At 38.3% G+C, this 12,361-nt stretch overlaps 2 protein-coding genes and 1 long non-coding RNA gene across 9 annotated transcripts; 1 reads left to right on the forward strand and 2 right to left on the reverse strand.

Annotated features, from left to right (window-relative positions):
• Positions 1-1,049: 1,049 nt before the first annotated feature.
• thoc6 (THO complex subunit 6) lies at positions 1,050-5,421 on the reverse strand. Its single transcript, XM_022840829.2, has 4 exons — positions 4,257-5,421; positions 3,562-3,758; positions 3,024-3,198; positions 1,050-2,402 (listed from the first exon to the last, which is right to left on the reverse strand). Exons 1-4 carry the CDS (start codon positions 4,725-4,727, stop codon positions 2,202-2,204), a joined length of 1,044 nt encoding a protein of 347 aa, XP_022696564.1. The 5' UTR covers positions 4,728-5,421; the 3' UTR covers positions 1,050-2,201.
• Positions 5,422-7,064: 1,643 nt separating this feature from the next.
• LOC111264715 (uncharacterized) lies at positions 7,065-11,495 on the forward strand. Of its 7 annotated transcripts, none has more exons than XM_086970183.1 (3): positions 7,065-10,420; positions 10,528-10,659; positions 10,771-11,495. In XM_086970183.1, exon 1 carries the CDS (start codon positions 7,611-7,613, stop codon positions 8,679-8,681), a length of 1,071 nt encoding a protein of 356 aa, XP_086826309.1. In that variant the 5' UTR covers positions 7,065-7,610; the 3' UTR covers positions 8,682-10,420; positions 10,528-10,659; positions 10,771-11,495. The 7 variants fall into 7 exon arrangements, with proteins under 7 accessions (XP_086826309.1, XP_086826314.1, XP_086826310.1 ...); XM_086970188.1 differs by having other exon boundaries at positions 10,774-11,495; XM_086970184.1 differs by having other exon boundaries at positions 10,531-10,659.
• On the reverse strand, positions 11,487-12,361 carry LOC111264716 (uncharacterized). The gene is made up of 2 exons (XR_002683028.1): positions 12,308-12,361; positions 11,487-11,918 (listed from the first exon to the last, which is right to left on the reverse strand). It is a non-coding gene; the product is annotated as an uncharacterized LOC111264716 (long non-coding RNA).

Consider the following 12,361-nt stretch of genomic DNA (forward strand, 5'->3'; position numbering starts at 1 on the left):
CGAACTTAACATATTCATCAGAAGTATAATAATAGATTATCCAGAGCTATTCATGGGGTTATCAATTTTGAATAATTTTTGAGCTAGGCACCAATGGCGCACGAAATTTAGCAATACTTGTATCAAATGCTTAGCTATCAAGGACTTAAGGCTAATTATCGTTAGAAAGTAATAACCATAGAGGCAAGAAAGTCAACGTTCAATTTATAAGTTATTGCTTCTCGAAGGTGAGAAAGCCGGCTGAATTAGCTGAAAAAAAGCAAGAAAAAAATAATAAAAAAAGCAAGAAAAAGAAGTGAAAATTCGTTACTAGTACAACAATTTTAAGAAAGGATTGAGGGGTTGTGACAAAAACGCGATTATATCTCAGTACCTCAAACAAAAAAATAAGTCATTGTAATCAAGGATTCTTTTGGACAAAAGGATGCAACAACAATGCGCTCTTTCTCGGCTTAATATGAGATTCTTCGCCGTTCGTGTTATAAAACTAATAAAAGCGTTTTCGATAAAAAAAAAACAGGCAAACAATGACCTTGCAACAAACTGAGTGTAAAACATATGATACTCTAGAAATAATTTGCACAACATTTAGAAGAAAAACATTCCTGAGATATACCGTTGCCATAGATGAGAAACTTGCATGATCCCAGCTACTCGTTCCTCAGTTTAAAATGCTATAATTATGCCCTCTTTTATGTCCAGTCTCTCGATTTGAATACATCAGTAGCAAACTGCTGTTTCGTTGAAAGCCTCCTTACCCGCTGTTTTCTTCGATTTTCGATAAACGCCACTAATACTATCGCTTTCACTAAACGTTACTTTTTCCCATCGAACGACATATTTACCTCTAAACTCGTTATTATCTGCTAACACCTTTAATAATAATTAGTAGTAAAAGACGAGGTAAATATTTACCAAATTACGTTAGTTAATAATGTGTAATTTGAAGTTATTATTAGTTAAATTTTTTAATTCATTAAACAGCTCCTATCATTATATCATATTACCTAATAGTAACAATGATATAATGATAACAATAATAATAGCAGTTCCGTTTGCATTGCTTCCATTTTATTATCTCCTGGTTCATTAAGATTACGCTCAATATCATTAGTGTTGTTATTAATTACTTCACATAACCTACGTCATTCGACAAGTTAGTAGCATCGTTTCAAACAACAAACGCTAACATTATTTGAATTATTCATGGGGTGACCAGTTTAGCGAATGCTCAGACGTGGCTAAACAGTTCATGGCAACTCATAGGGAACAAGTTAAACAGGACATACTTCATGTTCTCTAATTTCCTGTCAAACAATAATAATGACCATAGGTATTTTTTTCTTATCTACAAATTCACCTAATCACAAACCGATCGTTTCATCAGCTGTTTTCCTTTGTTATTGTTGCTGTTGTTTATCCTTCATTATCGATCTTTCTGTTCACAATTTAACAACAAATCGTCGTCAAATTCTGGGTCTTTTCCGCTGTTTGTTTCCGTCGGACTTGATTCGCGGGCGACACCAACCATTCGACTCCAGGAGCCGCAGCTTGTTTTCCCATGTTATTAATATATAATTAATACAAGAGCCGCTTAGTAGCAGGGCAATATGATCTAACAAAAAAAACTTGTGAAGTATCCGAGACGCCAAAAACCGAACGAAGATCATCCAAGAACCGAGTCTAAATTACAGCGTATACATGCTCGCTACGCCTCCGCTATTATCGGTCGCCTACCCAGCGAGCGGGCATTCACATATTTATATAGGCAATTCTTTTTCTACTAAGCTATCTAGTACAATCATTGTTGTCATCGTATGTATACTCTGCGTCAAGCTGCTGCTTTTGCGTCGCGAAGTGGGGTGCTATGCAGCAAATTACAAATGAATATAATATTATTTAATATTATTATTGTGGTGTAACAGAGCAGAAAATAATATTAATTTTATGGCCATTTCTTGTCATCGATGCGTCCACACATATATCCACCAATGAAAAGCAGTTGACGGTCCGTTCGCGGTCGAAAATACTTAACAACGAATAAACGCCGGTTGATTCGTTGAGCTGGGACCTTAATAATATTTCAGTCCTCTATGATGCGCGCCTTAATAATCTTTTTTGCATTTCTTTTGCGATCTGTATGGCCAAATAATATCAACGTCCTTTTATCTTAGATCAATCTGTGTACTCACAGACAGCGTCTAAACAGTGAGTACGAGGTCGTTGTACATGAGGTTGCGACTAAGATCAATCTTATTGCTGGCTCCAGCAGTTGAGGCGCATCGTTTCTGCGGGTGCATTGCAACAGAGTAAACGGCAGCCGATGATGATGGGACAGCCGCTCGGAGTTCGCCAGATAACGTATAGTGATGCACTTTACCACCTTCCCCAGCGACCGTGATCTATGAAAAAAGCACAAGAAACAATCTGTATTACCAATCGATTTCTTTAGTTACTGTTTTCAAAAATAGGAACTTATCCGTTTGATCTAATCGATATAAAAGTTCTTGTGGTATCGATGATCGTTACGCAGGTATATAATCGTCTGCAGACAGTCTTGAATAGAATTTTAGTATAGAGTTTCAATTTCTAATTATTTTTTCAGCAAACCGATCCGCTAGCAATTCTATGGGTAATGAATATGCTTATAAATGATATAACGATTTTTTTTTCATATTCAAACATACCTACAATTGAAGTACTATTAAATGGTAAGCTATCACCAGATCTTTCCCAAATACTAGGAACAATTATTAAAAAAGTTATATATGTTACAGAGAATCATTCAAAAAAACAAAATATGTTCTACTCGACATATGTTTCAGCATGCGCTAATTTATTTGATTGGTTTGGACAACTCCTACCAATTAGAGTAACTTCAGCCCTTGAATTATATATAATAGTATATATATGGAACTTGTCAGTAAATTTTCAATAGATACAATATTCACACCTATATACTATTTATACAGTATTAGCCTGCCAGCCTCAGCCTGTGGGAATATGCAAGAATGAATACATACGAGATCGTTGGAGAATGTCGCTACATAACAATCATTATCAACATCTCCGAATACAATTGTGGGTGACATTGACTTCGTGTGTAGGACGGCGGGCAAATGTCCACCAGAGACAAGCAGCCACTCTTCAGAGCGATCTAGGGCTACGGCCCCAACCCAAGAGGCTCCACTACGCGATCTGCAATCGATTTAATAGTGCTGTAGTAAAATAGTAGATCGCCGCAAAGAGATTAAAAAGCTACCAGCTTTGTCTAAATTGGTTCGATTAACAAATAGGGTCATATTAGTCAAAGATGCAATTCTTCTATTTACATATTTTTTAAAGTGACTCCAAATTATTTCCACCTAGCATATTCGAAAACATCAACTCAGTCATACGGCCACCTCTTCGTTATAGATGAACTTCGACCCATGGGAGTAGATTTTAAACATGTAATATACAGAGACTAAAATAGAGAAAAACGACTCCATCAACGCCAGTTTTTTTCCAGCTTTACTAATAAATTCTCAACTTAAATAGATCCAGTGTTATTTTTTTTACCTCAACTTTTCAAACTTCTTTACATCGACTGAACAAACAGTTTTTCGTGAGCGGAGGTCCCACAGTTTAACAGTGCCATCTTCGCCAGCTGAATACAACTCGCTCTCCGTTCGATTGATAGCAACTCCATGCACATAGTCCTGATGTTCTTCAAGAGAACCCAACAATTGGCGGGTTTCTAGCTCGAACGAATGTACCTGTAATTGTGTAATTGAGCTTAAATTAGTTTTAGTGTTGAAAAATTCAAACTTTATTTAAGGATAAACACCAGGTAGGAAAATTAGCTTCCAGTATTTGTTAACATTGAAAGAGCAACTGCGTTTTAGAACCTTAATTATAAATTAGATACGTTTTATTACTTTAACAAATAAAAGATTATTTATTAAGATTCGAACAAAAAGTTCGCCCTATAATTTAAAAGTCACCTATATATTTGTTTATATCTTATTAACTTCACGTTAAGCAAGTCGTGGCACTCTAACAAGTACCCCGATGAAGTGGATTATTAAAATATAATTGCTGAAAAATATTTCCACACTCAGCAATCGTTATGCCATATTTATCTTGTGCTATAGAGTGGTATAGACCGGCTACACATAACTATAATTATAAATGCTACTACTATTAACAATGAAATAAACATCCATACGAAGCATAACGATTATATAATCATCATGAATATAACATGTACTTGCCTTGTTATCACCTGACGCCAGATAGGCTCGTTGATTTCCATCTCCTAGTGCCAGTGCGTTAACTTCGGGTTTGTTTAGCCCGCTGTGCATTGGCAACCGTAGAGCCCAGTCAACTTCAAGTCGGCCTTCCAATATTGACGACCATGACAAAGCAAGAACTTCTCCTACGCCACCTGCAAGCAGGTACTCGCCAGCCGATGCTAAACAATACAGGGCACCGCTGGAAACCTGCGTTCGTACTCGGGAATCTTTTAAAGTTGTCGTTGACGAGGACGCAGAGGCCACTCCGGAAAAGCTTCCTCCATTTTGAACCGCCGTCGAATCCTGACGACTTCCATCGTCTCGTAGGGCTTTTTCAACATCAAACAATATCAGTTCGCCATAATTATTCCCGCACACGAGCATACGACCATCATCTGAATAGCACTGGCACAGTACCTTCATATAATAGTCCTTCAGGCGACCATGCATTTTTCTCACAGTGTGTTTGTCAGCTGTTGGAACGTTGAAATTTTTTGATCTCGTAACAATTTTCTTTATTTTCGGCAGCCCTCCTTCGATTAAACTAATATTATTATTGCAGTCATAGGACTGCAACTGTAGTTCGGTCACAGCAGGTGCACACTTAAGTTCTGTTTGTTCTGTAGATATTAAATAATGTACACTGGCAAGTTAATACTATTTACGTGTCAGTTCACAATAAGTAAAGCCACCGATATCCATGGAAAAAGTGTCACTCGACACTATTTGACAGGTCGCCCTGAGCCTTGCGCACGGACTAGACGAAAACACTTCGAAACGACGGATCTTCGCTTCTCAGCTGTTTTTAGATGAGAAGATTGTCTTAACAGTCGGTTAGATACTATGGAAAAAGGAAAAGCCGTTCTGAACCACTGTATAGTTTCGACAGGCAGACTTTCTAGAGAATCGGAGACTATCCTGGATAATTGAACTGCTTGAAGATGCACAGACGTCATTAACATAAAGGGACATACAAGTCAAAGTGTATGAACTACATAAAATCTGGTAACGTTTCATGGATATCCGACAATAAGTTCTAACAGCAGAAAGCGTTTGTTTCACAGTATTGAACAACTTTCCGCTGATTGGTGGAGCGAACGCTGTCAGCTGTTGTAGAACCGCCAAACACAAAGCAGAAATCGACACAGCGCGCAGGTGAGCAGTGGTCTAGTTCCCGGCGGCCTCATCAGGAGGCCGTTGCTAGCGCTACCGCTGCAAATCTATCATAGAGAACGTTCTATGGATAGCCACGGAGAAGGGAACTTTGCAATAGGTATCCTGTAACAAAAACTGAACTGTATTTAACAATCTGATGAACGTTTACAAATATGATGAACATATTCCCAAATCGTCAATGGTAACGATGACGTAAAAGTTTTATTATTCGTAATAGTAACTATCTGTAAATGATACCCTAGGGACCTAAACGAGTTGATAGGAAATTGCTATGAACATTAACACTCGTTTCGTAATATGCGGTTTTTTTTTCGTCAAAAATGCACAGAGAATCGTACTTAGCGCCGATACCTAATCTTAATCGGTATTACTTTTTTGCTAGGTCGATACGCAGAACATAATTGGATTGGCTTGCCCGTTTGTACAATAGTGCAATAGCATTGAACTCGTCTCAAGCACAGATAATTTGCTAGTGCGCGCGTGATAACAGAAGCTATCACTGTCCTTTTCTCAGAGTCTCTATTACTGTTATATAAACAGTGAGGCAGCGATGTGCCTTTCACCTATTTTCAAAAGCAGACTCACTTGTCGGAACGGTAATTCAATATAGGTGTCATTCATATATTCTGTTTTTTCGCTGCTCTGTTAGATAACAAAATAGAGAGAATTTTCAGTTAATTATAGAAGCTACGAAAACTGCTCAACCGGACATTTTGATGATTTCAGAGTTAGGTCGCGTAGTCTTTTTTCAGATCGCTTTATATGATACCCAAGGATATCTTCACAAGGTAGAGATTTTGAGAGTCATAAATAGTGAAGACAAATTATCAACTAATAATGCCGAGCAAACGCACACGATTAATATATGAAAAGCTTAGATAAGCGGTTACGAAATAACTTGGTGTATCTAATTGGTTACATAGTTTATTGTAGCGAAAATAGCTTGTACAGGTATATTTCGATATTATGTCTCTAACGGACGTATTTTAAATATTTAAGATGCCTTCGTAGAGACATAGAGAGAGAGGGAAAAGTGGCTTTGTCTCATTTACGATATGTAAGATATATAAACTATAAGTATGCTTATTTTAGGAATTATATATTTTGTATAGAGTTACCTTTTCAAGATAAATATTACACAGAGAAATTTTCTACAATCTTCGGGTTAAAGGTGATTTGATTTTCGGTTTCTTTTTGACTGGTTGTTGTTTTTGATTAATCGTAAATTGCTAGGCTCATCTTAATGGAGCTCCACTAAGTCGAAACTATACACTTAGACTTATCTTCATAATCCATATACTGTGTTTTTGAAGAGCTATCCAATATTAACTAAACGGAATACTATTTCTTTCACCATTTCATAGTGCATGCAGTATCAACACGAAGCGTGCTAGATCATACTTTTCAAATATTATCTAGTTACGTTCTACAGAATGACTCTGTCGGCTACATGCGTAAAATCGAAATTATCGAATGAACGTTTTCCTGCCCCATTATTTGCTAGTGGCAACTTCTGAATGCTGCCTATGGCGCTGTCTGTCTGTTCCTCGTATGACATAGTTTTTCGCTAACGTTGATCCTCATAGGTGAAGTTGCAAATACAGTGAGGGCCCAGCGGAAGGCGGCAGCGCACCAGGGGCGAGAAGAAGCGGGACGTCTTTTGACTGCTTAACGCTACGGCAACTGCTGCTTTCGCTATTGCTACTTCGGTGGTTGCTATTAGGGTCGCAGAACGCCAAGTGACAGGTTCCGCACAATTCGAGCTTCCACTTCTTCAAAGCGTTCAGCAAGATTTTTCCGAGAATAGACATCTACGCCATCGTTCAAGCTGTGTCAGCTGCAGCAATTGACTATTCATTCTGCGGCTGGCTAAATTGACTGCGGCAGAACATCCGGAGCGTCTTTGAATTTGATTTGAGTAGCAGGTGGAACTATTGAGGTACTCGACGGACGGTGTTAAAGTGGACATCAGCGTGATTAGAAAGAGACAACCCGCGAGCTCGGTTGGCTGCAACAAACCTGGTGGAGGTTTATTCGAGATGGTGGGATAGACAAACGATTGCTGATAGCTGAAACGGCGCGTCGTTTGCCAGTGTCTCGTAACAACTCTCAAGTTATTACGGGTTGAGAGTAAGACATAGAAATCAGTGAGTTAAAATGCCGAACGAGACAGTGCTGGTGACTGGAGCCTCCGGTTTCATAGGCATCCACATCATGCGAATGCTACTAAAGAATGGCTACATAGTGAGAGGAACGGTGCGATCTGTGAAGAACGAGAAAAAATGTAAGCCCATTTATGAGTGTCATCCCGATGCCAAAGATAAGGTAACACTGGTTGAAGCAGACCTTACCAAGGATGAGGGCTGGAACGAGGCTGTCGACGGGATAAAATACGTTATTCATGTTGCATCGCCTTTTCCCAATTTCGCCCCAAAAGATCCCGACTCATTAGTGAAACCTGCCGTAGAAGGAACTCTACGAGTAATTAAGGCAGCGGTCAAGGCGAGCGTTACGCGGCTCGTTTTGACTAGTTCCATTGCATCGATCCACGGACATCTGGAAACGGACAACGAAACGTTTTATGATGAGACCCAGTGGTCGGATCTGGAATCACCGACACTAGGTTGGTATGAACGCAGCAAAACGCTTGCAGAAAAAGCGGCATGGGATTTTGTGAAGTCGCCAGAGAATACCTCGAAGATGGAGCTCGTGACCATACTTCCTGCGCTTGTCGTAGGCCCAATTATTGGAAACGATTTTGGTACGTCGGTAGAAGCAATCAAGCGGCTTATGGACGGTAGCAGTCCGATGGTACCCGGACTTAATTTCGCTTTTTGTGATGTTCGCGATGTGGCCGAGGCACACGTGAAAGCTCTTACCGTACCGGAGGCTGCAGGAGAACGAATTTGCGTCGTCATGGAGACCCTTTGGATGCAGGAGGCATCGAAAATTCTCTTGAAGGAATTCAGTCCCATGGGTTATAGACCTCCTTGCCACCGGGTACCAAAAATAGGACTTTGGCTTATCTCCTGGTTTGACCCCACCGTTGCCTTGTTGCTACCACGGCTGGACAAAGTTTTTAAGTATTCGAATGAAAAAATGAAGAGAATCTTAAAAATAGAGCCTCGCCCTGTCGAGACGTCCATTTTGGATACGGCGTACGGCCTTATTGAGTCCGGCATAATCAAGAAGACCCGCAAGTATAAACCGAAAAACATTGACCTCTGAGGGTAACACTGCTGAATGCAACGTTAAAGAAACGTGAAAAGCATAAGCTAATCCTTCTGCTTTGATTTTACTCTATTATTACTGATTTCTTATACGTCAATTGCTTAACTTAATATTTATAAAACATATGAATATGAATAAAAGCCTTTAAACTCTTTTAAAACAATAAAGCAACGAACAAAAATGTTATCGTCATTGTGTTGCGGTTAAGAAAAGTGCTACGAAAGTGTTAAAGCGGATTTAAATAAGCAGCAATCTTTCATGTCGAAGAATCAGAAACTAAAAAACATTTGAAAGAAATTGCAAAGCGTAAAATTTATCTAACGCAATGTATTATATATTTTCCAAAGACGCTAACACGTTTTATGCCTTTTTTTTTGTTTAGCTACAGCTACGTAGTGCAAAAACTCTTAAGAGCAATATACTGTTTTCGTGTCCCATATATTTGTCAAACTCAGCTGACCATTAATTATAGCCTACCTTTTGGTCTTTTTTTTTTATCCGAATCTGCTTTTCCATCGTATCTGCCCAAGCAGCTATTCACAAAATTTATATACAAGTCAAACTAGTTAGGCATCAATCGTCAGCATTTTGCTTTAACTGCCCCAAGTTCAACAGACATAAAATGAGTAATTTCTACCCGTCGACCGTCGTTTACCCCACTTTACATACTAGAAAATAATTAACTCACTCTTAAAATGGACTTTCTTTTGCTTAATATATTTTATAAACTAGTACCACAACGATCTTCACCCTATAGGATTGGCCGAGATGTCTCCTTTGTCAATCGAACTCAGTCAATTTCTATTTGCTTTTACTCATCATATAAACGTTTTTTTCTATTTCAATTTTTATTAACAGCTTGAAAGAGGCAAAAAATCAAGAGATGCATGAGTATCTTTTGGGGGAAACAATCACATGACGAAATAATAATCAAATCGCCAGTACCGATTGCTATTAGCTCAAACGTGATTCGGACCTTTTTCTACAAGTTCGTAATATGATTTCAAAGGATAGAAATAATGCTTCGTCATTGTTTACTCATGACAGGATTGACTTATTACCATACACTGACCTTGCTGTGGCTAGAATGCGTTGGTAAATTAATCGATTATTATAGTGACGTGGACCTTCTATTCAATTTCCCGGAACCTGTTTTAATATTCTAGGCAACTTATTATACAGACATCAAAAGCTAGCCGGTCAACTCACGATATAATTATTCTAGTTGTCTACTGCTAAGCATAAGCTAATGATAATTATGAACACATTTTTGCAAATATTTTAATCAATTTTCTACTACTACACGAACGATTTTTTAAGTCATCACTTTCATCATAAATGGTTATAAATGTACGCCGATTGTTGCTGAAGAAGTCGAGTTAATTAATCAATACGAATGAATTCTTGACACTGTTCGTTTGAGAATGCCATATTACCGTTGCTGTTGACAATGTAGTGTGTCAGAGCTTTTTCTAAGCAGATTGAACGTGTCCGTTCTGACTAGAGGTAGTTTCCGGGTGTAGAAGTTAGCCGCGAGGTCGCGAACATCGCAACTCGCAGGAGCGTCGCTGCGGGAATAAGGCTCGTCTTGCTGCTTTATGATAACGTTAAGCTAGGCGGACGTCAACTTTAGCAAATTTGCTATGCCATAATCTAACCAAGCACCCGTAGCTACTATCTGTGCACAATTTATACAGCGTTATACCATATCCACTCTATATACGGAATCGGAAATAGTAGGAAATCAATATTTAGCTTTAAACTTTAACACGTGTATTTTTTGCCGAGTATGCATGATCAACCGTTCTGGTAAGTAATGATTCTCACCGACATGTTTATTCAGTAGCTTTCAGGTAGTGAGAAGCTTCGCACGTTGCCCGTTTTTAGTGCTTACCGGACACTCGATCGTGCTTCAATTTTATACGGCTGCGTAGGCATGCCGTTCTCAAAAAAATTAACTTTGAATGTGTAGCAGGTATGTATGTGTGTGTCCGTTCACACGTTTGTATGCAAAGTTAAGCAAGCCCAAACGGCTTTAAATAGGCAAGTGAATGAAGTATAGATTGTAAGCACTGAAAATTTTCAGAAGTACGCCTTTCAAGCCAAGAGGACCGGGTGGCACGACAGACCATGAGCACAAAACTGAGAAAAAGCCTAGACGAAGAAAACCAGTAAATATTAGTGATGTTGGAAATGGCAGCAGGTTTTAAAGAGTGGTGAAGCCGTGTCGTCGATGAGTAAAAGTGCTGAAGCGTGAAATGCAACAACAGTGTATAATTTTGTAGGAATTCATTATTATAATTTACGTCCTTCTTCAATTATGACGATCAACTAATCCGATCAACCGTAATGTCTAGCGGCGGTGACTGTCATTTAAGACGAACTTTTCTAGGAGCGAATTTGAGGAGATGAATTTTATCTGCAGTTGTTTCAATGTGAATGAACAGAAGAACAGGTAGAAAAAACAAGAATGAACTTGTTCATTGCTATCGTACCTGGTTGCAACTGAAAAATAGTGCAATCTGACTAACCACGCCACAAACTTGTACTCATTTATATAACGAGCAAACGCGTGTTTGTAACATTGGGGTCGAAGCCGAATAGAAGCTGTTGCATAAAGCGAAACTACTATGCTTCGTAGTGCAAGAAAACTTTTCTTAATTGTATATTGTAAGTAGAAAAAAAGAACAGTTCTAAAAGTACTGCGGCGAGCGTTCTTTTGTTAAAGAAATCGTTTTACTATGTTTCTATAATTTTCCGAAAGATAGTGCTTCCTTATTAAAGAGGCACAACTCAGCTGTGTGAAAATTACATATACGTGTTTTTAATCAGCTCACTCTATTTCATTTATTGTTTTTGTAGTTACTGTTATTACTAGTATTTACAGTAATTTTAAATGTCTCATAAAATATGTATATATAGACAGTTACATCAAGGACGTTCAAACGAATAACTTTGTCTCGTTTCCTGTAGTTAAAGCCTACTCGTGTCTCTAACACAGATACCAAGTTACGTGCTGTATCACAAGGGATAACGGTCGAAAAAGCCATAAATTCATTTGTTCGTCGCCTAACCTGCTATAGCAGAAGACTTGCAAGTTCAGAGCCAGAATAGGATTATTGGCCTGTAAGCCCTGTGTTAATCCTTATAATGCAGCGACACTTAATGAAGTGGAAGATCACGATCGTTTTACGAGTTATATGCAGGCTGTTTTTCCCTCTTCTAAAACAAACTCTGTAAAGAACATTATAAACATTAGTGCATCTATTGCTTTCGTTAATCTAAACCGTTTAAAATTAGTAATTAGTAACCAAGTAGTGCACTTTTTGATGCAGTTTTGCAAAAGTGCGACTTCGTGCAAATATGTCGTAAAAAATAAAAACCATAAAGAAAACATAGAAGAAATAAATAAATGCTGATGCAATGATAATATGAAGGAACGAGAATATACAACTGAGTGACGATAAGCTGTCTGTCAAAGAAAAACATTATCCTAAGTCAGTCACATCTTCAGCACCTGTTTAACTATGTAAGTTAGTTTGTTTTTTAGAATAGCATTTTGTCGATAAGTTTCTAAAATTTCTATAACTGTATAGGCCTGAATCAGAGACAGAACTACATACTCGTATACATGCGTTATCCTCTAATGTTTAAAAAACAGAAAGCGGATGTCGAGT

Source organism: Varroa jacobsoni, unplaced genomic scaffold, assembly GCF_002532875.2.
Source record: "Varroa jacobsoni isolate VJ856 unplaced genomic scaffold, vjacob_1.0 scaffold_888, whole genome shotgun sequence".
NCBI classification, from domain to species: Eukaryota; Metazoa; Arthropoda; class Arachnida; order Mesostigmata; family Varroidae; genus Varroa; species Varroa jacobsoni.